At 39.7% G+C, this 22,666-nt stretch overlaps 1 protein-coding gene across 5 annotated transcripts in view; it reads left to right on the plus strand.

The window, feature by feature from the left end:
* LOC126091939 (histone acetyltransferase KAT6A-like) overlaps positions 1 to 22,666 on the plus strand; it is a 54,392-nt gene that overhangs the window by 18,082 nt on the left and 13,644 nt on the right. For 4 of the 5 annotated variants that reach the window (XM_049907260.1, XM_049907263.1, XM_049907262.1 and 1 more), the window contains exons 6-8: positions 11,605 to 11,898; positions 13,211 to 13,468; positions 19,517 to 20,172. In XM_049907260.1, the coding sequence (XP_049763217.1) occupies positions 11,605 to 11,898; positions 13,211 to 13,468; positions 19,517 to 20,172 (1,208 nt within the window). The remainder of the gene's footprint in view (positions 1 to 11,604; positions 11,899 to 13,210; positions 13,469 to 19,516; positions 20,173 to 22,666) is intronic. The other variant, XM_049907265.1, reaches the window with a different exon arrangement.

Here is a 22,666-nt window from a genome sequence, read left to right on the forward strand (position 1 = left end):
GTGGGTGGGTGATTATGTTCCACTGAAACTGTTGGAGAAGAGCAGCAGTTTGCCAAGCGATGTGTGGGCAAGCGTTGTCATGAAGAATGACTTTACCGGCAGACTGTGTTTGTTTGATTTTCCGCAGCTTTGGTGAAGAAGGATGCCCCACTGGTGTGATTGTTGCTTGGTTTCAGATGTAAAGTAGTATGCCCAGGTTTCGTCATCCGTGACAATTGAGTCCAGATAGTTGTCCTGTTCTGCTGCAAGGCAGTGAAGAAATGCACAGGAAACATCAACTCGTTGCCGCTTGTGGTCTTCAGTCAGCATCCGTCGCACCCATCTTGCGCACACCTTCTGGTAGTTCAATGTTTCCGTTAAAATTCTGTGAGCAGTGCTTCGGGAAACCTCAGGAACCAACGTGCAGAGATCATCCAGGGTGATCCGCCGATCTTCACGCATGCTTTGCTCAGCCTTCAACACTGTCTCCTAGAAATTGACGCTCTTCTGCTCTCTACACCACTTAGGAACATTTTTGACATCCATGCATGAATCACCATACATTTCCATCAATTGGCGATGGATTTCAATCGGCGCAGTGCCCTTTGCGTTCAAGCTACCAAGCCAAGACAATGTGTCACAGCGTGTGAAGCACTTTTCATAACAGTGTGACCAAATGCCACACAAACAGAGTTCTGGACTTACAGAAAAATAGGAGACCTCGTACTTTTAAGAAAAGACTTCCTGACACTTAAATCTATACTCGGTGTTAACAAATTGTCTTCTTCAGAAACACTTTCCTTGCCATTGTCAGTTTACATTTTATATCCTCTACTTCAAGCATCATCAGTTATTTTGCTCCCCTAACAGCAAAACTCATAAACTCATTTACTACTTTCAGTGTCTCATTTCCTAATCTAATTCCCTCAGCATCACCTGATTTAATTTGACTTCATTCCACGATCCTCGGATTGCTTTTGTTGATGTTCATCCTATATCCTCCTTTCAAGACACTGTCCATTCTGTTCAAATGCTCTTCCAGGTCCTTTTCTGCCTCCGACAGAATTACAATGTCGTCAGCAAACCCAAAGATTTTTACTAGCCCTCGTCTTTTTACCTACTTGGTCCTCTGCTGGCGTCGCTATTTCATCTCTCAAAGCTACACATTCTTCTTCTACTGTATTTCTTTCCCCTGTTCTTGTGTTCCATAATGCTCTCCCTGAAACCTTCTAAAACCTCTGATTCTTTCAGTTTATCCAGGTCCCATCTCCTTAAATTTCCACCTTTTTGCAGTTTCTTCAGTCTTAGTCTACAGTTCATAACCAATAAATTGTGGTCAGAGTCCACATCTGCCCCTGGAAATGTCTTACAATTAAAAACCTGATTCCTAAATTTCTGTCATACCACTATATAATGTATCTGGAACCTTCCAGTGTCCCCAGCCCTCTTCCATGTATACAGCCTTCTTTCATGATACTGAAACCAAGTGTTAGCTATGATGAAGTTATTTTGTGTGCAAAATTCTACCAGGCGCCTTCCTCTTTCATTCTTTATGCGCATTCCATATTCACCTACTACTTTTCCTTCTCCTTTTCCTACTATCGAATTCCAGTCCCCCATGACTATTAAATTTTCATCTCCCTTCACTTTTTGAAATCTAACAAAAGAAAGTATACTTAAAGAAAATAAATTATGAGAAAAATGAAACTTAGAACTAATAATTTCTTTTATCTCATCATACATTTCTTTAATCTCTCCTTTGTCTGTGGAGCTATTTGGCATATAAACTTGTACTAATGTGGTAGATGTGGGCGTCGTGTCTATCTTGCCAACAATAATGCATTGACTGTGCTGTTCGTGGTAGCTGACCTGCTCTCTTACCTTTTTTTAAATTCATTATTAAACCTACTCCTGCATTACCCCTATTTGATTTTGTATTTATAATCCTGTATTCACCTGACAAGAAGTCTTGTTCCTTCCGCCACCGAACTTCACGAATTCCCACTATATTTAACTTTAACACATCCATTTCCATTTTTAAATTTTCTAACCTGCCTGCCCAATTATGGGATCTGACATTCCACACTCCAATCCTTAGAATGCCAGTTTGGTTTCTCCTAATAACAACATCCTCCTGAGTAGTCCCCGCCCGAAGATCCGAATGGGGGACTATTTTACTTCCGGAATATTTTACCCAAGAGGACGCCATCATCATTTATCGATACAGTAAAGCTGCCTGCCCTCAGGCTGTAGTTTCCCTTGCTTTCAGATGTTCACAGAATAATCACAGCAGGGCCAGATCAGCCCCTGCAACTACTGAAAAGGCTGCTGCCCCTCTTCAGGAACCATGCATTTGTCTGGCCTCTCAACAGATACCCCACCATTGTGGTTGCACCTATGGTACAGCTATCTGTATAGCTGAGGCATGCAAGCCTCCCCCCTAATGGCAAGGTCCATGCTTCATGGGGGGGGGGGGGGGGGTGGTTATGAGATTAGGAATAACAAAAAATTAAGTGTTGCCCACAAACCAGAGAGATAGAGAAGATCCTACGGAGAGCAGCGTGCTTCGTTACAGGATCATTTAGTAATCGCGAAAGCGTTACGGAGATGATAGATGAACTCCAGTGGGAGACTCTGCAGGAGAGACGCTCAGTAGCTCAGTACGGGCTTTTGTTGAAGTTTCGAGAACATACCTTCACAGAGGAGTCAAGCAGTATATTGCTCCCTCCTACGTATATCTCGCGAAGAGACCATGAGGATAAAATCAGAGAGATAAGAACCCACACAGAAGCATACCGACAATCCTTCTTTCCACGGACAATACGAGACTGGAATAGAAGAGAGAACCGATAGAGGTACTCAAGGTACCCTCCGCCACACACCGTCAGGTGGCTTGCGGAGTAGGTGTGTAGATGTAGATGTAGAAACTCGATTTCTCTTTCGCTGCATTTCATGTCTTAAAGTGCGGGTAGTTGTATGCATGTGTATAAAACCTTCACCATTTAAAGGATTGAGAAGTTTTACAGCTCCTATGGAAAGTATGTTGTCAGTTAACTTGGAAAAAAGTAGTTTCACCAGGGTTATAGTGTACTTTCACTCAAGAAAAAATGTGTTCATAACCAGGATAGGTGGGAAAAGTCCGGTTCCCTTCCCTTGTTACTGTATACAACCAGTAAGAATGAATGGATGCAGACACAGAGTGTATGGTGACAGAACACAATATCCTGTTGCAGGGCATGCTCTACAATATGACAGTCATGAACTCTGTTCCTGTTTCACCACACATCCCATCTGCATTCTCTGTACTGCTACCATCATAACTGGCGGGAACTGGCTTTGCAATATGTACTCGGTTCCCACCACATTCCTGTCCTGAACTTCCATTAATTTCTCTTGTTTCAGCATTCCTTTTCACAATTATTCCTTTTTCTAACTCCTTTATATATTTATTGATGTTTTTAGTGTTTATTATCTGAACTGTGTTCGCCCCCCCCCCCCTTGCCCACCCCCTTGTTGTCTATATATATAAATTGCACTTTGCTTTGTGCTGTTATTGACTGTTCACAATGTTTTTTCCGTAGTTTCCGTCTTGCTTATTATGCTACCTTCCACCTTTCAGTTCTTAAGTTTTCAAATTTTGTGTGGTATTGGTACCAAAAGTCTTTCCATCTTATACTGTCCAGTAAGTCTCCCCGGCTCCCAGGATTGTATGGGACTTCCCCATATCTCTTCCCATTTTGTAAAGTTCGTGAACTCTTCACCTTCATCCTTCTTCCTCTCCATTTGAACCTTCTGCCAGAGGGTGGAACCACTGGCTCGGAAAGCTCACACTTTTCCACAAAGGTTGTGTATCATACAGTATGCTCACATACTCTGCCATAGCGCAGAGATGGAATTGTTGGTCATCAGAACTGCCTGCCCATTCAGAATGTGAAAAATTATCATGATCGTTGCAGCCATCTTCAGAGTATTTCCATTGCCTGTAGATACTGTTACAGTCTGTACAATCTCTCACGTACATGTCAAACACTTTCCTATGACTTATCCTCTTGGACTCAAAACCTTCTCCTTGACAGGTAACACACACTCCAGTGTTATTTAGCAGTAAGAGATAGACTTAATAGAACAAGTGTCATGTTTGTCGTGGACTCAAAATGTATGACAGTTAATTTCAGTGTGGCAGAAACAGTACCATTATTGGAACCAATTGCTGAGTGTTATTAATTGGTCCATCATTGTGTATCTACTTAGTTTGAAGCATTTTGTGGTATAATGTTTGCCTGCAAATGTTTTGTGCTGTCTCACTGGATTGTGTATTAGATTATTAAACACTTTTCTCGTTTTTTTTGGCCACAACCCTCATTTCAGAGCGCCGACGAATACGTATCAGCATTGTTACTGACTTTCTCAGTACTATCACTTGTTTCCATACCTGATCAAACTACTTTATTACAGCACATTGAAGATTTTTCGCTTTGATGACTAAGTGCTTTGTATCTTCGCACTTCACTTTGCCAGGATACTTTCAGAAAAGGTATGACAGACAGTGCTGCTCATTTCTGAAAACAGCAAGTAGATCATACAATAATAGCTGAACTGACAGATCGTTTATTGGCTTTAATTAGTTTTAGAAGTATTGCATTTTAGAAAGTTTGTGGATTTTTCATTATTAACACCATAGCATGACAATGACGTATTTGTCTTGTTTATTGTCTCTTATAATTCAGATATGCATGCGTGGCTGTCATTTACTTAGTCATTTTTCTTTCTTCAGTTCTTCCAAGTACTTTTCAGTATGGTCATAATTTTGTGTCCATTTGTTATATTATTGTGTGTAGACAAATCATTCAACAGTGTTTTAAGTAAAAACATCAAAGAGCCATTTTCGTTTGCAGCTTCCTGTAAGTAGTAGCACATTTCTCTGCTGTGAGGTTCATAACATTGTCGCATTTTATTTGTAGCTTTTGGTAGTGTAATTGTAATGTGCATATCATGTCAGTGTGAGGAGTGACATTGTCGTTAGGTTTCAGTTTGGTTAAGCCCCATTGTGCTTAGAGCCATTTGAACCATTTTTGTTTCAATTTGTGTTTCTTTCTCATATTTGCTTCCTCCACCATTCTTGTTTATCCTTGGTATATCATTCCTAGAAGGCTTATAGGAATGAATTCCCATTGTGTGAGTAGTAAATCGGTATTGATTCTTGTGTTGTCACACTTGCCATTTTCTCACACATGCTATTCTAATTGCAGCTCATTAGCTTAATAATAATCATGTTTGTTATAGAACACATCTTGTTGCATCCTGTATTTACTCAAATTGTGCAGTTTAAGGTAGCTAGTAATAACTGTTAATAAATGCTTATTATGATAAAAGAAAAATAAACATTTGAAAAAATGTGTACAGTATTTTTAACTGCTCGTCATGATCGTATTAGACAGAGACATATATCAGTTTTCTTTTTGAAGTATTCTTACTGTGTTAAAAACTTGATAATATGGAGTATACAATTTTCCTTGGGGTTCCTACACACTTAATCGTATGTTTCATAATGAGAAAGTTTTAGCAATTATTACGTGGCATAATAAACATAATAATTGTGTCAGCTGTTATTGTACATTATGTCCTCCCACCATACTGTGTACTTTTATTTTTTTATTAAAGTGACAGGAAAAAGTTTTTTTCATTTGGCTGGTTTCTGGGATTTTCGGCCCGCAGTTTCATGTTTGTCAGTTTCACTTCATTGTCCATTTCTGGAATAGATGTTTAAAAGCTTGTGGGTATAGATGAATTCATTCCACAATAAAACATCTAGGAGGCACTAGTTTCCTGCAGTGAGTAGTTTTTGAAATTACATGTATCTATCTCTGTGTGAAAATATTCTGGAAGTTTACATTTGTAGGAATATATTTCTGATTGTGCAGTTCTGGAAGTCTTCCAGTTATCATTTGAAATGAAAAGTTAATGTGTGCATAAGCTTAAAAATAAGCATGTGTCTGAAATCTAACTGAGGTGCTGACATTTCCGAAAAATGCTAAAAATTGTGCATATTGCGCCTACTTAACTGCTATAACACATGGAAAATGACTTCATGGATGCTATGTACAATATTTTGAAGCTAAATTATTGAAAAATATGGGTAAATACAAAATCTAAAACTACGTCCATGCTGCTAATGCATTGAAAGTAAGCTATTACGTTTAATTTTGAGTACTGTAGTAATTGGAAGTGCATAGTTAAAAGAAGTTTCTGTGCAGAAATTAATTTTAAGCCCTTGTAAATGTCCAGAAAATTTCCACCTTAAGGGAAATATAACACCTGTGTTCACTTTGTTGCTCACATAACGTTGGGACAACGTATATTACGTCACTCTTTTGGTTACATTAGGTTTCACAAAAAAATCAAAGACAAGAAGGAATTAAGTTGGTCACAGTAACACAGCACCTTCAAGACTTGGCTGTCTCAAGTAAGACATTTACATCTACAATGAGTATACTGTCTGTCATACCTGAACCTGTGCCTAGGGAAGCCCCTCTTGAGATTACAAACAACAATTAAAGTGCTGTCATCAAGATGCAATTACCTTTTGCTTCATTTACATAAACTGAAAGTCTTGAGAGTAAGAGAGAATGAAATTAAAATGGGTATTTGAGAGTTATTTCGAAAATAATTTTTTTATCATCCCTATCTAGTGATTGGTAAACAGGTAATCCTTTTCTTTCCTTAAATTACATCTGCTTTCGTAACAATTATGGATTTTATTTCGCTGAAAGATGCCACAGTTACTTGCTTTCTCTAGGTCTCCCATCCAAAGAGTATATACACAGTAGCCATTCTGATGCATGATGGTTGCTGATAAACAGCATGCCCCCAGACCGCTGTACGTGGTAGAAAGCGCTGTATAGTAGAACTTGATGGTCGACGAGAACCTGATGGAGGTGGTGGAGCAGTGTCAGCGACTGGTGCCTGTGGCGCAACTTGGCAGGGTTACAGGGATGAATGGAGCCACCTGGTATGCTGTCAGAAAAAGTAGTAACGCCCCCTCTTGAGGAAAGTCTTGCAGATACTTTTTCATCTGGGTCTTATAGGTCTGAACCATATGTTTGGCCTCCCCATTAGATTAGGGGGGAAAGAAGTGAAACGAACATGGCAAATGCCTGTCCGCACACAGAAATCCCAAAATGTCCAGGGCAGGAACTGAGGTCTGTTGTCAGAAATGAGAGTAACTGGGAGATCTTCCACAGATTTTTGAAAGAGCCTGAATCGTAACCTCAATAGTGGCCGAGGAGCACTGTACAACACATGGAAAACACATCATTGACAGTCAGGTAAAACACATTCAGGAATGGGTCCACAAAATCCATATGGATGCATTCCTATGGCTGGATTGTTGGAGACCATGGGACGAACCTCAGAGCCACATGTTGACTAGCATCCTGTGGACTTACAGCCACCAAATGCTACTGTCTCGGTCAATGCCAGGCCGGTACACACGTCTGCGAGCAAAGGTATTGTTGTGGAAAATCTCCAGTGACCCCATGGAATAGCTGTAAGACCTCCCACCACAGTCTTGACTATGACCACCCTGCGTTGTCCATGGAAAGGAGGAAAACGAGGACGACCCCATTTAAGACCGAGAGACAATGACCGAAGACAAAATACTTACAAAGCAGATTGGAAGCGCGGCCTGGAGGAATAAACGACCAACCCTGCCATACGAGGTGGATGACCTGCTTGAGGACAAGGTGAGACCCTGTGTCCCTGGTGACCCATGTACTAGTTATCGGAAAGCCCTCTATTATTATATACATGAGTCCCTGTCTATCAAACTTGGGATTCTGGTCCGAAGGGGTATTTGTATAAGGCGTCAGCGTAGCCATGGTGCACAGTGGGGTGAAAATGGATGTCATTGTGGCATTCGGAGAGGAACAATGCCCACCAGTGCAACCTGTAGGCCACCTTATCAGGGACCCAGATGGACAGACTACTAACGATTTGTAGTCTGTAATGAGTTGGAATTTTGTACCATTCAACCATTCAAGAATATGTGGACTTTGCTGACTGCGTACGCAATGGCCAAAGCTTCTCTCTTGACATGAGAGTAATGGACCTGTGTTGAACTGAGAGGTGTGGGTGGGAATGCCAGTGGCTGGTCCGAGCCATCTGTATTCAGATTAGCTGGCCGCTGTGGTCGAGCGGTTCTAGGCACTTCAGTGGCTGCTACGGTCGCAGGTTTGAATCCTGCCTCAGGCATGGATGTGTGTGATGTCCTTAGGTTAGTTAGGTTTAAGTAGTTCTAAGTCTAGGGGACTGATGACCTCAGATGTTAAGTCCCATAGTGCTTAGAGCCATTCGAACCATTTTGTATTCAGATTGGCGAGGACAGCCACAAAGGTGTACTGTGAGGCATCTGTAGCCAAAACCAATGTGGTAATGTAATAATTGTAAGAACACACAGATAGTAATGAACACACCGCTTTATTACTTAAAGTAAATTGGTACAGAAGAAACATTTGCTGCGGAGTGGCTGCCCAGCTAGTCCTAGTCACATTGGCTGAAAAGTAGATTTCAGAATGAGGGTGAGACTAGCTGAGCCTAACTCCATAAGCCGTTGGCTGGGCTGTAGAGTGCAGTATGGAGAGGCTGCGTGCGCATCTGATAGTGTGAGCCTCTGCTGGTGCTGGCATCCTGCGACTTCTGTAGCACAGTGTACAGCTGTGCGCCCAGATTGTGGGTGTAAACTCTCTTGTGGATCACTAAAAGCAATAAAGTTTCACTACACTGACTCAAAAGTAGTACAAAAACGAGTGATAAAAGTGGACTAAAATTAATGACATTCTGTCACTAATGAAAATAATACAGCATATGAGTAGAGATGTGAAAACTTCCCTTTTGCCCGTTTTGTTTGTTCTTCAGAGAATGAAAATTTGATGCAGAGAGGTGAAGTTAACACAATAATTTTTACGTTGTGTGTGTGTGTGTGTGTGTGTGTGTGTGTGTGTGTGTGTGTGTGTGTGTGTGAAAGAAGGCCTTGAGGCTGAAAGATCACATTTTTAGCAGTCTTTTTGTTGTGCCTGTCTGCGACTCAGCATCTCCTCTGTATGGTAAGCAGCAATCTGTCCTTTCCATTATTACATCCTGAGTATTCCATTGTTAGATAAATTTCAAAATGGACTTTACAGTTTTAAAAATTCATATAAATTTATTGATACAAGTTAGAAAGCTGGCTTTTGTGTTGTTTTGTAGGGAAACACAGCAAGTTGTTTCCTTATTTTTTTTTATCTTGCACTAAAGATGATGTACAAGGCTTCTGTTGGTTATCCTGCACACATCCCATCGGAAGTGAATTACTTCCCAAACTCTGTAGCATTGCAGTGGCGGTGTAAATTCTTGTTCTAAGTTCAGGTAGAGAAGCCGGCGTAGGAGGTACAAACACAATGTCCGTGATGAATCCCCATAATAAAAGTGAGTGGTGTCAGGACTGGGGAACATGGGGCCCATGCAATTGATGCATCATGGCCAATCCATTGACCTGGAAAGCAGTCGCTGAGAAAATCCTGGATGTCAGCCAGGTACTTCGGTGGTGCACCATCTTGCATGAAGTAATCATTTTGTTCTTGGTCATCCTCATCGATCTTTGGTGTCAAAAATTGTAACGTATCCAGGTACACTACCCTGTTGATAGTTCTCTCATGGGGAAAAAGGGGCCATACACTTTGTTCTTGCTCAGTGCACAAAAGACTTTCAGTTTAGGGCTGTAGGGCTATCATGAACATGTTGCAATGTTTGATATGGGTTACACTGAACTGCTCTCGCTAACTTTGATTCATCAAACCAAAACACACAGCTAACAAGCTCGGGTCCAGTGAAGGAAGCAGTGTTCAACGCAACTGCCGCTAGCACTCCTTATGGTGTGATTTGGCACTAGTGAGCCATGCGAGACAAAACTTGATGTATTTCCCTACAAACTGACAATACAATAATCTCTTTAGGTACTATGAATTAATTTATATGAATTTTCAAAGTTGTTAAGTCCTTTTTGAAACACCCTGTATGTGTGTTACATACTGTCACATGATGGAGATATAACTATTTTATTTGATGAAAAGCAAAGAAATAGGACTCTCAGTATTGTTGGTTATTTGTAGATAGGTTCGTGCATGTTGTCAGAATAATTAATACAGTGATAATTAATTTGGTTGTATGAATAAAATCATAAGCATTAGACATGTAGAGTCGTCTGATAAATTTGCATGTTGCAACCTAGGTACCTTACTAGTGCACTTTTAAAAAGGCAATTTAGTGTCTTGATTAAGGGACTCTCTTATCAGGCAATAGTTTTCTGTTTCTTTTGTAATCAAAAATGTGTATTTTGTGGGCAAATTAGTAGACTAGTCAGTTTAGCTGCCTCACTGTTTAATTTTTGTTAGCATATGGTACGTTATCATTTTAATACATTTTTATAAAAGTACAATAATTTGTAAATTTATTTCATCCAACTGATTGTTGCACATTGGAATTTACCCGTTTGATGTACGGAATAGGTCTCACATTTACGCTTATTGATGAAGATTTGGATTCAAATCTGCAAGAGGCCAAGCTGATAGAGATTCTTCTGATAAATTGGTTCAGGCAAATGTTGAAAAGATTTGCTCAACAAATTCATCCTCCTTCGTCCGAAAGGGTAGGAGCCCAGAAATACAAAAAACTGAGGATTATACATACAAGGATATGTTAAAAAATAATGCCTCCAAATGTTTTATGTGTAAACTCCTGAAAGTTTTTTTAAATAAAACAAATTTTATTCACAGTCTCCATCCTTATTATTCATATCTGTTTCTCAACATAGCCCCTTTGGGGACAAACACATTTCAAGAGACCAGTTCATTGGTACTATCACTGTAGAATGTTTGACTTTGTGACAGAGCCATAACCTCATCTCTGCTTGCACTGCTTGATCACGCAGAAAATGGTGACCTTAAGCCTTCCAGCAGAAGAAAACAGTCTTGCCATTATGGATGCAGGGTCACCAGCTTACTCCACCTACCATATCTATTACTGTTTTGTTCTTGTCACAAACTGGTGGACCTACACCCCTTCTACAATAACCAGTTGCTACACAAAATTACCTTGGTTCTTTTTTAAATGGCCAAAACAATACTCTTTTCTTCTGGTTTCATATAGTCAGTTTTTCATGTACTTTTAACTGCTGATCATCCAATACAGTGTTGTGCACCGTCATGACGGTTCGAATAGTGGGCTGCTCTAGATTTGAAACAGCTTCAAGTACAATCAAGTTTTAATTAAGCTGTCCATTGTGTAACTATTCAGATTAAGGAGCAGACTCTTCATAAGCCCACACTAACATTTGACACGTTTGTGTTTGTGAAATTTTTTCTAAAATTAAGGCTTGTATGATAGCGTGCTGTCCATTTGCATGAAGCACACACGTAGTTAGTTTTAGAAGTATTGGTAAGAGGTCGCTAAAATCTGCAGCTGAGTCTGATAATATGCCCACAAATATGTCAGATGCCCATGGTCATTGATTAGAGGTAAGACTCATACAAGACTTTTCATTTGTTGTGTATTTGTGTCTTTACAATTTTAAAGTTTATCTTCCACACACAGTATGTACCACAAGGTTCACCTGAGGCCGTTCGTCGTCCTACACCTCCCCAATTGTATAGGGGACATTCACCCAACCAGCTGTCTCCACAGCCGCCGCCACCACCGTATGGCCAGCAAATGGTATATGGACAACAGCCGCAGCAGCAGCAACAGCAGCAACCGCAGCCAGCACCGCAGCAGCAGTACCACCCGCAACCACAGTTCCAACCTATCCCAACCCAGCAGCTGCAACAGCAACCACAACAGCAGCAGCAGCCGCAACAGCAACCACAAACTCGAGGTTATAGTGTGATGGTATGTTCTATGATTCTATTCCCTTAAACATTCTTTGCTCTTGGTGCAACACCCTCCACCTTTTTTATTTTTGTGGTCGTTTCTCCCTGTTTGTACCAAGGGAATTAGCTTGCAGATGCTAACAAAGAAGAAATTGTAAGATGTTAAGTCAGTATCCTCAGCTATGACTCTTGGTGTCTTTTCATTTCAGTAAGTTTTTTTTATTTCAAGCTTGTATAAGCAGCATACAAAAAAGAGAGAACGCGAGGCACATCTCCGACCCGCAAAGTAGGGAGCAATATAGTGGCGAATAGCTGCCATCCTCGTTGCGGACAACCTCTAATTATTTCAAGTACTTCCTTGAGAGAGGAAAGAAGTATCATGCTCCTTCCACTGTAAAAGAACTATTTGTATATATGAGCTATATTTCGTATGCAGCAATCTAACATAAAACCCACAAAACGTAAACTGGCCATCAATTACTTGCCAAAATATTTCTGGTGGTTTACTTATTTGCGAAGTACCACAGTAAATAAGGGCAATAATGAAAAGAAAACCAGTTCATTTTCAGGCTATGATGTCAGACCGTAAGAAGAAGAAAAACAATTGTTTGTTTATTTGTATTTTTCTTTTTGCCAAGTAGTTTTCTCTAAATGTAATGAGAGAGCCTGCAAAGTAGAGAACACACATGAATCTAAAAACAGTTGTTTCTAATTCTCTCTCTCTCTCTCTCTCTCTCTCTCTCTCTCTCTCTCTCATTAGATTACGTGAAACTCACTATGAGAGCATAGATGTCCCTGTCAGTGTGGGGGGGCTCAAACATTGTGATATGATGCAGGATGCCTCATTTATGGCCACGTCAGTGTGTTTCACATGGGCCGAATTGTTCCACACAGTTGTGGCATATTCAGCTGCCAACAATCTGAGAGGAGTGGCTTTTGTTAGAAGCCAGGAATTGATTCATAGCTTTATTTCTCCCCTCCATAGTGCACCAAGGATCTGACAAGTGAAGCTATGAGATGTGAGAGAATCCATATTTTCTAACGAATAGTTCCATTAAAATCTTTTGTCAAAGACTGCCTACAGAACAGCTGGTATGTGCACACCTCCCTTCCTGCAGTGCGCCTGTAAACTAAAATTGCAAGATTACGTATAGCAATTGCTGCTACTTGAGGTAGAAGAACAAGCAAACATTTTTTAAATACATAATCTCAATGCCTTAGTCTCCTGAAAAAGTGAACATTAAATTAATATGATTGATGATCGTGAAACACCTTTTCAATGTCAAATAAGTTTTATTGTATAAAATTACCTATGTGACAAAATCTTACAGCAACAGCAACAGTCGCCGCATCGTGTACAACAGGCTGGAAGTCGCATGGCAGCAACAACTGTTGTTCGTGGCGGAGCACAAATGACAATGGCCCAGAAACGAACAGTTGGACAAGTACCTGGAGGTGGACAGGGTACCTCACCCAACAAGCAGCGCAGATTAGATGTGTTGCTGCCAGACAGGCATGAAGACCCTGACTGTCATGTGATTGCCATTCAAAAACCCACAGAAACAGGACCTCTCATCACCAGTGTACAGGTAATGTTCTGTTCTGTCTGGTCATCTTGGTATACAGCTGCATATCTACAAATAAAATTGTATACCTAAAAACAAAGATGATGTGACTTACCAAATGAAAGTGCTGGCAGGTCGACAGACATACAAACGAACACAAACATACACACAAAATTCAAGCTTTCGCAACAAACTGTTGCCTCATCAGGAAAGAGGGAAGGAGAGGGAAAGACGAAAGGATGTGGGTTTCAAGGGAGAGGGTAAGGAGTCATTCCAGTCCCGGGAGCGGAAAGACTTACCTTAGGGGGAAAAAAGGACGGGTATACACTCGCACACACACACATATCCATCCACACATATACAGACACAAGAAGACATGTATATGTGTGGATGGATGGGTATGTGTGGATCGATATGTGTGTGTGTGCGCGAGTGTATACCCGTCCTTTTTTCCCCCTAAGGTAAGTCTTCCCGCTCCTGGGACTGGAATGACTCCTTACCCTCTCCCTTAAAACCCACATCCTTTCGTCTTTCCCTCTCCTTCCCTCTTTCCTGATGAGGCAACAGTTTGTTGCGAAAGCTTGAATTTTGTGTGTATGTTTGTGTTCGTTTGTGTGTCTGTCGACCTGCCAGCACTTTCATTTGGTAAGTCACATCATCTTTGTTTTTAGGTATATTTTTCCTTCGTGGAATGTTTCTTTCTATTATAACCATACAAATAAAATTGCTTTGAAATGAAAAACGGAAGTACAAAACATAAATTTTATTGAACTGTCATAAAGGTACTGTGTTTATTTATTACTCAGATGATTCCGAGTCACGTCACTCGTCCATTCTACCTCTACTAATTTTCTCTTTACGGGCAGAGTAGTATGACATGTGTATGAATCTAGTACAAGCACACTTGCAAACCTAGGGAGGCACCAGGACAACATTGCCGTATGAGTTTAATCCATTGTGTTACCCTGTACTCTATGAACCAACCATTTTCGTTAGCACGTACAATAACTCTTCTTGGGAGTACCTCAGGTTAGGTAACGTCCTGTGTTTAAAAACAATGAATGGTGACAGTTTATGGCTATCAGTTGAACAAGCAAGCATGACAGACATGCACTGCTTTCAACCATTTGTGGACAGTGTCTTGACACCTTTGCTCCCATTTGCTTCTGCTGTGTAATATGTTGGCATATCGAGATACACCAGAGTTTGGTCCACATTACTTATCCGATCAAGAAGGTAATTATTTTCAGTGCGCCATTTGACTTTGAAGTGCTAAAATTTGATGAGTTTTCCTCGTAGTTTTCTGGAAGCTTCCATGCAATTGAAGTGTGGATATGAAGAAAAAATCCCCAGTGTTTCATGAAATGAGCAATACAGTTGCAACTTCTTATGAAATTAATTTTTTTTTAAGCAACTTCGTGTGGTTGAACTTGGATAATTTATGCACTTATTGGTAAGTGCACAAAATCATTCAGCACAGCTTTCAACCGTATAACAGTGGCCATGAAATGGCCCAGAAAATGTTTTTCTATTGCTGGAACAAGCTAAAAGTTATTCCTGTTTCAGTCTCAGTCCAGGATGTAGCTAGGCGAGCACAAGCACTCATGTTCACTTACCACCTGAGTAGTAAGAGAAAGTGCAAACTATGTGTGCTGTCTTCAGAGAAAGAACAATACATTAAGTTCGCTGTAATTTTAAACGCAAGTGTATGTACTTAACGGTGCAGTACTTCTTAAAGTGGAGAGAAGCTCTTAAAATTAATGACAGTAGAATTATGGCTGGGTTAGAAACTTAAGAGCGATCACACAAATCGGCATCAATTTATAACACATCAGTGCAGGGTACCTAACTAGAATTTATGATCTGCAGTGTGACAGCTAGTTCAATGATAAGTTTCGTATACAAATACATCTTGTAGACTCGCATAAAAATTGTGTAAATGTTTGGATCTAAATTTTTGTGTGAGCAACTTATTGTCGCATTGAGCCGAACGAAATCTCCCTACAGAAGTTTAGTGACAGGCTTCAGTTTAAAAGCTTATCTTAGAATTAGCGGTGTTCAGAAGGTGATACCAGACATAGATGCTTTAGTGAAAACCAAATTAGATAGTATCCAGTGAGATAGAATGTTTCTATGTTTAATGTCTGAATAAAATAGTTCTGAAATTATGTTGATGTCAATTTAAACTTTGTCCGAAAATTACATTCATTGTAAGGCTTCATCAGTAAAGAAATATGTTTCATATGTAGCTGCACAGTGTTCTTTGCCTCATCAATTAAAAGGCAAGTAATTGACATTTCATTGCCATTTGTCATCAGTGCAATAGTTTTAGGAAACAAATTCCCCTCAAAAAGTGTTTATTAGATGCTGTGAAAAATACATCTCTGCAGAACTATTAGCAGTCGTAGAATAGACTCTTTGACAGCAGTTTCTCTTGCTGGGTTGCCATGTTCTGATTCCTCCTCCCATCCTCTGCTCTTACATTTCTTGCTGTGAGCTGGCCTTTTGCTCACTGCTGAGGCATGTGTGGAAGCCAGCTTGCATGAAAAGATTGGTGAAGCATCTTGTTGATCGCGTATCAAAGATGAGCAGCACAATTTGATATTTTCTCACTGAGAGAAATCACTTTTCTTTTCAACTTTGCAGTAGTGAGCATGCTTCATTGTAATAGAGTAAAACGTGAAACTTCACAAAAGTGCTACAGTAGACTGAAACAAAAGGTGAAATCCAAATGTATCTCCTGCAAACTAGTGAGCTCTGCTCTCATTGTCCTAGAGTGTCAATGGAAGAAACACAAAATTAGTGAATGGGGGAGGGGGCACTCAGTGCAACGGTAAAGTTTCGCCAGTTGCTTGCAGCATGGATACCATATGATTTGTATTGATCATCTGCTGTAGTAGAAATGTCTCACGGAAGTAACAAGTGATTAACGTCTTCTGGTCTGGGTTCACAATTGTGTAGAAGTTTTTTAAGGGCATATTTGACATTGACTGTAGAAATAATTTATTTCGCGGTTGCAATTTCAGCCTTTGCGCCATTTTCAAATGGTACTGCAAAAGATTTTAGTTCAGCACATGTCAGACTTTAAAATCCTATGACATGTTTACTAGTCATCCTCAAAATTAAGCTTTTTCACAGTAGAAATACAGTAACATCAAACAGGTGCAAAGCTTTGCACATGTTGAAATGATGTAAAAGTATGTGAACTGTTACCAATGTTAACATCTTTAACATAAGTCAGTGTTCTAAACCACTGTTTGTGTGTGGACTCACAAATACCATGGCGTTTTGCTATTTTTTACTTTTAAGTATTAAAATTGAATTGTACCCTTCACAAAATAAAGCAGCTGCCAACCAGACCTTTGGTTGATTCTTGTAAAATATGGGACTTCTTTTAAAACATTTTTGAAAGCCTGATTTTCCTATCAGCAAAAGGGTATTGTGGTTTCCCATAGACTTAGCACCGTTTTGCACAGTAACATGGTCTTTACTAACCTTACGGCCAGGAGCACTAGTTTCCCTTTTAGAATCTAAAGTTGTTTCAGGCAAAGCCTTCCAAATAAGGCCTGACTCATCTGAATTGTATTAAAGTTAAAGATGATAAGATTCTGCTTCAATTTTAAAGTTTTCAATAAATTTTTCTGCTGCTTTTGGGTCTGTTAGTTTTTCAGCATGTTAATACAACATAGCCAGCCATTGCTCCCTTTAAATGAAGATAGACTTTTGATTTTTTTCAGCTAAAAGATTTTACAAACAATTGACCCAGAAAGGAGGTTTCCTAATGTTCATTGCTGCAAAAAACCACTTGAATAAGGCCTCTTCAAGCTCGTTGTTTTCTACTGTTTTCATAACTTTTTTTTTTTTGACAAACTCCCATCTTAATTTTCAAGAACAGAGACAGATTTTAGATCTGTGGCCTTTTTTATGTCTGAAATTGGTGATGTTCACACACACACACACACACACACACACACACACACACACACACACACACACACACACAAAGGAAAAGACACGGTAGACAGAACACAATGACAAATCAGTGTATATCTTAAGGTCCTGATACAAACTGATGTAAGCCACACTGTATGGCAGGCACCACAAACACTGCAATTTGTGCATTGTACATACAATAGTAGGCATACTGTATTTGTTGTTTGGTGGAAGATTTTGTCTTTTATCGCTTTCACTGTGGATAGACTTTAAAGCAATAAAGAAATGCACATTGTATGGTATACTGTTGTAACTGTTGAACAGAACCAACAGTTTTAGTCGTATGGAACAAATTTCTTTTTCCTCAAAGCCATCCAGATAATTGAAGCTCTACTGTACTTCATGACTTAAAGGCCTTGACATAACATTGCAATAATAAACAGGCAAATGTAAGCACAAGTGGAAAGCTTGGAGGTGATACCCTGAATCATAACGAACATTCCAAGTATCCAACTGTGACATACAACTGCATTATCAGCTACAGAAAACACCTTGAGAATACCACAGCAGAAATAACAACTCAAAATAACGTAATTCAGAAACTCTGTGGAACTACTTGGGAAGCAACTGCTGGCATAGTTGAGTAGTAGTTGTTCCACGCTTGTTGATAGACCAGTTGAACACCACCATGAGTTTGATCTGTGGGGCCATCGGATCCACATCTTCATTTTGGCTTCAGGTATTGTGTAACTTGGTACCTCCAGAGGTGCATAGAAAAGTAGCAATCACATGCAAATTTAGAAAAATCGTTGGAAATCAAGGTCTACAGCCCATGAAGGTATCCCACAACTAAACTGCCGACATCTTAAAGTGCCGACAATGTTGCTGTTTGTGGGTAAAACAGAAGATCATTGGGTGCATGGGTGGTATGGAAAAACAAATGAACTGCTACAATAATGATTCCAGAACTAGAACCTAAGCATTTCAGTAACTAAGTGAAACCAAAGACAGTAGATGGCATTAATTGGGATGTGCTGTTGGCATGGCAAGTGCACAGAATCAATACATTACCGAGGAAAACTGATATATTCAGACTTCGACTGTGGTGCATAGAGACAGTCCGTGAAACATCTTCATAGTGAATGCTCTTTGCACTCTTATAAGGGAAAATGGACTGACTTGCTGGAGGCATCTGCATTGGTGCTAGAATAGAATGAATATCTAGACTTTGACATAAAATTTCTTTTATGTTTGTATTTTGTTTGAAAATTTCCAATTCTTTTCAGTTTTATGTATTTCCTGTCTATTATGTCTGTACTCCTATTGTGTGAAATACCATAATCTAAATAAATAAAGCATTTGTCTATTGTGAGGATGAGAGGAGGCACAACAGGATCCTTTTCTTCCTTTGATTGACCTGCCTATCTTTTTTAACACTCCTCAATCTGTTCTAACCTCTGTGAGTAAGGAACTACTAGTTTAGTGTTGTGTTTTTATATGAGCCTGTCGGCAGTACTACTATTTTACCGTCTGGAGTATGGATGTGCATACTGGTCTGCAATTCAGCTTAATAATAGTGTAGTTTGCTTGGGTGATCTTTTCTTTTGATAAAATTAATTCCCTTTTTGGTAAGATTCTGTTACGTAAGTGTTAGCTCTGTGCTTGCCTGTCATGTTTTTCATCATTTTGTGGTCATTTTACATCCTCTGTAATCTTTCTCTTGTGGTCAGGACCCTTTTTTCATGTTAAGTGATCCTTATATGTGTGTATTGATAGTTTTTTTCCTATTTAGCAATCCTCTTTTCTTTTTTCTTTGGTTGGTGACCTCTTGACTGTGTCTAAAGAAGAGCTATTATGGCACTAGTGGTCTACTACTAAGTTACATATAATTTATTTGCACTTTTTTCCAACATAAAAACAACCTAGAGTTGCTATTGTACAGCCAAGTATCAGTTGGGAAGAGGGCAGTAGTCTCCAGTTGTTCACATACACAAACCTTTTTGTTGACCGTACTGTATTTTATTTTATTGTTACAAATATGTTTATTACATTCTGTGAAATAAGAAACGATAACATTGTAATAATGTTTGTCAAAACAGTAATTTTGCTTGCAGTGTAATATCAATTTTCATGTTACAGGGGAGTCTGAATAACACAAATCGATCTGAAATGATCCAGTTAACTGATTCAATTACATTGTCAGTTAGACAACAGAAACAAGTGGGTGGTGTTAATGGAGGACAAGTTGTTGGGGGACGCGGAAGAAACAAAGCAAATGAAGTGGCGAACGTGCTGGCATCAAGAGGAATTACAGTGACACCAGCAGCCGACACATCTAGAGGTGCAAACGTTCAGGCACAGACGAGTCCATTGCGTGGCAATCGCGGATCGGTTGCACAGACTGTACAACAGCAAGTTCCTACCCTCAATCTCAATGCAGCCATCTCAATCATTCGTACAGATAATGGAGGGGGCTCTCCTGTTCGGCAACGACAAAGGCCTGCACAGCCAGCAGGAACAGCATCATTCGCTGTTCCTCAAGGTCGAAGTCCTGGACGCCCGCAGCAAATATCACAGGTGGAACGACCACCGAGACCTCCCACTGTTGATCTGACTGGTGACAATCCACCTTCCGCTCTCCACCATCTCCCAATGAGAAGAGGTCGTGGACGGGGTGCCAATATTGGTGGACGTTTTACATGTCAAATATGTGATAAACAGTTTGCTTCTCAGGAAACTTTAAACCAGCATATGAACATCACACATCGCAGTCCGCCTAACAAATTGCCTTACAGGTGAGTTCTAAATACAATTTCACTAAAAGAATCATGACAGTATCATTTAAATATCACTGCATTTCAGTTGCTACATGGTCATTGACTGTGTAATATTTAGTTATTCATGTAATTTATATATTTTGTATGTATTTCTTTCTTTGTGGAATAGCATTTTTTTAAATTCAATTTTTCGCTTCCCTTTGGAGTCCTATTTCAACTTCTATAGATTTCCGTTCCATCTCATTTATATATTTTTTGTTGTTTTTCTTGTTATTAACATTGATTTTTCACCTTAAAACAAATTATGTATGTTCTTCTCATTCTCATACAGCAGTTTCTAAGTGAATAACTCACATGTGCCATACAAAGATTAATATTCCGGCTGGTAGTTATTGAGGGAACTCTGACAGCACAACAGTACATCTTGGACATCATTCATCTCATATGTTATCTCTCGTGCACTGCATCTCATGTTATCTGTCATGCACTGGTATTATGATGCCATTTTTCAAAAGGACAGTGCTCGTCTACACAACGTGTGTGTGTGAGCTGCCTGCATAATGTTGGCATATGTGCACGGCTAGCAGCATCCCCAGATCTCTATTCAATAAATTATGTGTGAGACTAGTTCAGACACACCAACTCTGCCCAGTGCCAGTTTCCAGAAGATAAGGAACCAGTTACAATGATTGCCTCCAGCTTGCTACAGGAGAGAATACAATATATTTATGACACCCTTTCCAAACAAGTCAGGGCATCCAGCTAGGCATGATGGGGTGCAATGTTGTACTGGTAAGTGGGCTCAAACTTCAAAGTTCTTTGTAATTTTGACTTGATTTTGTAATCAGTGAAATAGTGTCACATACTTTCACATCTGGGGAAGTTTAGTATTGCTTCCTCCTTCCCTTTTGGGTATTTCACTCTTTTTGTCAGGAAATGTAGTTTTCATTAAACTTGTGTTCACTGATGACTTCACACAAAATTAAGTGTGTATGTTAGTACATTCTGTCAGTATTTGTTAAATTTTAATGCTGTCTTTGAAAATGACCTCATTGCCAATCCCACACGCAGTACAAATGTTTGATGTTAATGATATTTCTCATTATCCTGCATTAATAGTGAATACTCAATGAGTACGATGCATATTTGGCGATGAAAAGGACATAAAGCACACATTGCAGCTGTGTCATGCTCTCTCTCTCTCTCTCTCTCTCTCTCTCTCTCTCTCTCTCTGGATAATAGCAGTGAATGAGGAGTAATATAAATCTCTCACATGGGCAGTTAGTTTCTATTAAGTAGAATTTCAGATGCAGATGTTGCTTCCAAACTTTCCTTTGGGTCTGTTATGCGTATGAAAATAATGTTATGGATATAATAGAGGGAAACATTCCACGTGGCAAAAATATATCTAAAAGCAAAGATGATGTGACTTACCAAACGAAAGCGCTGGCAGGTCGATAGACTCACAAACAAACACAAACATACACACAAAATTCAAGCATTTGCAACCAACGGTTGCTTCATCAGGAAAGAGGGAAGGAGAGGGAAAGACGAAAGGATGTGGGTTTTAAGGGAGAGGGTAAGGAGTCGTTCCAATCCCGGGAGTGGAAAGACTTACCTTAGGGGGAAAAAAGGACAGGTATACACTCGCGCACGCACACACCCATATCCAACCGCACATACACAGACACAAGCAGACATTTGTAAAGGCCTTTACAAATGTCTGCTTGTGTCTGTGTATGCGCGGTTGGATATGGGTGTGTGTGCGAGTGTATACCTGGCCTTTTTTCCACCTAAGGTAAGTCTTTCCGCTCCTGGAATTGAAATGACTCCTTACCCTCTCCCTTAAAACCCACATCCTTTCGTCTTTCCCTCTCCTTCCCTCTTTCCTGATGAAGCAACCGTTGGTTGCGAAAGCTTGAATTTTGTGGGTATGTTTGTGTTTGTTTGTGAGTCTATCGACCTGCCAGCGCTTTCGTTTGGTAAGTCACATCATCTTTGTTTTTTGAAAATAATGTTATGATGATTTGAAAGTTAACATGTCTGCTGGGAGAATTGGCATGGCCATCAAGACACAAGGTGAGTGCTTGTAAGCTGGCATGAGCCATGAGTTGAAATATTCCTATTTGTACAATCTCTTGTTGTTCATCATCTGTATTTACATAATAATCAGAAGCATTTTTTCAAACCGTTTTGATAACTCCTCTGATTTATTACCTCTGGTATCAATTAAAACATATCTTTGGCAAAGAACGAAAGCCTCGAAAAAATTATCAGATAAATTCAGAAAGAAATTCAAACATATATGCATGAAAGGCAACATGCAGCCTATCCTCTAATAAATATAAAATTATATTTTCAAAATGACTGCATTGTTGTTAGTTTCAACTGTGCATTTATTGATGTAAAATGCAGCACCACAAAGCAGTGTGGAAGTAAGCTGCAATCAACAGTGCCAAAGAAAGGTATAGCTAAAAAAATGTACGTGCAGATGGTGTTCCGATGTGTGTGA

This window comes from Schistocerca cancellata, chromosome 7, assembly GCF_023864275.1.
Source record: "Schistocerca cancellata isolate TAMUIC-IGC-003103 chromosome 7, iqSchCanc2.1, whole genome shotgun sequence".
In the NCBI taxonomy this organism is placed as follows: domain Eukaryota; kingdom Metazoa; phylum Arthropoda; class Insecta; order Orthoptera; family Acrididae; genus Schistocerca; species Schistocerca cancellata.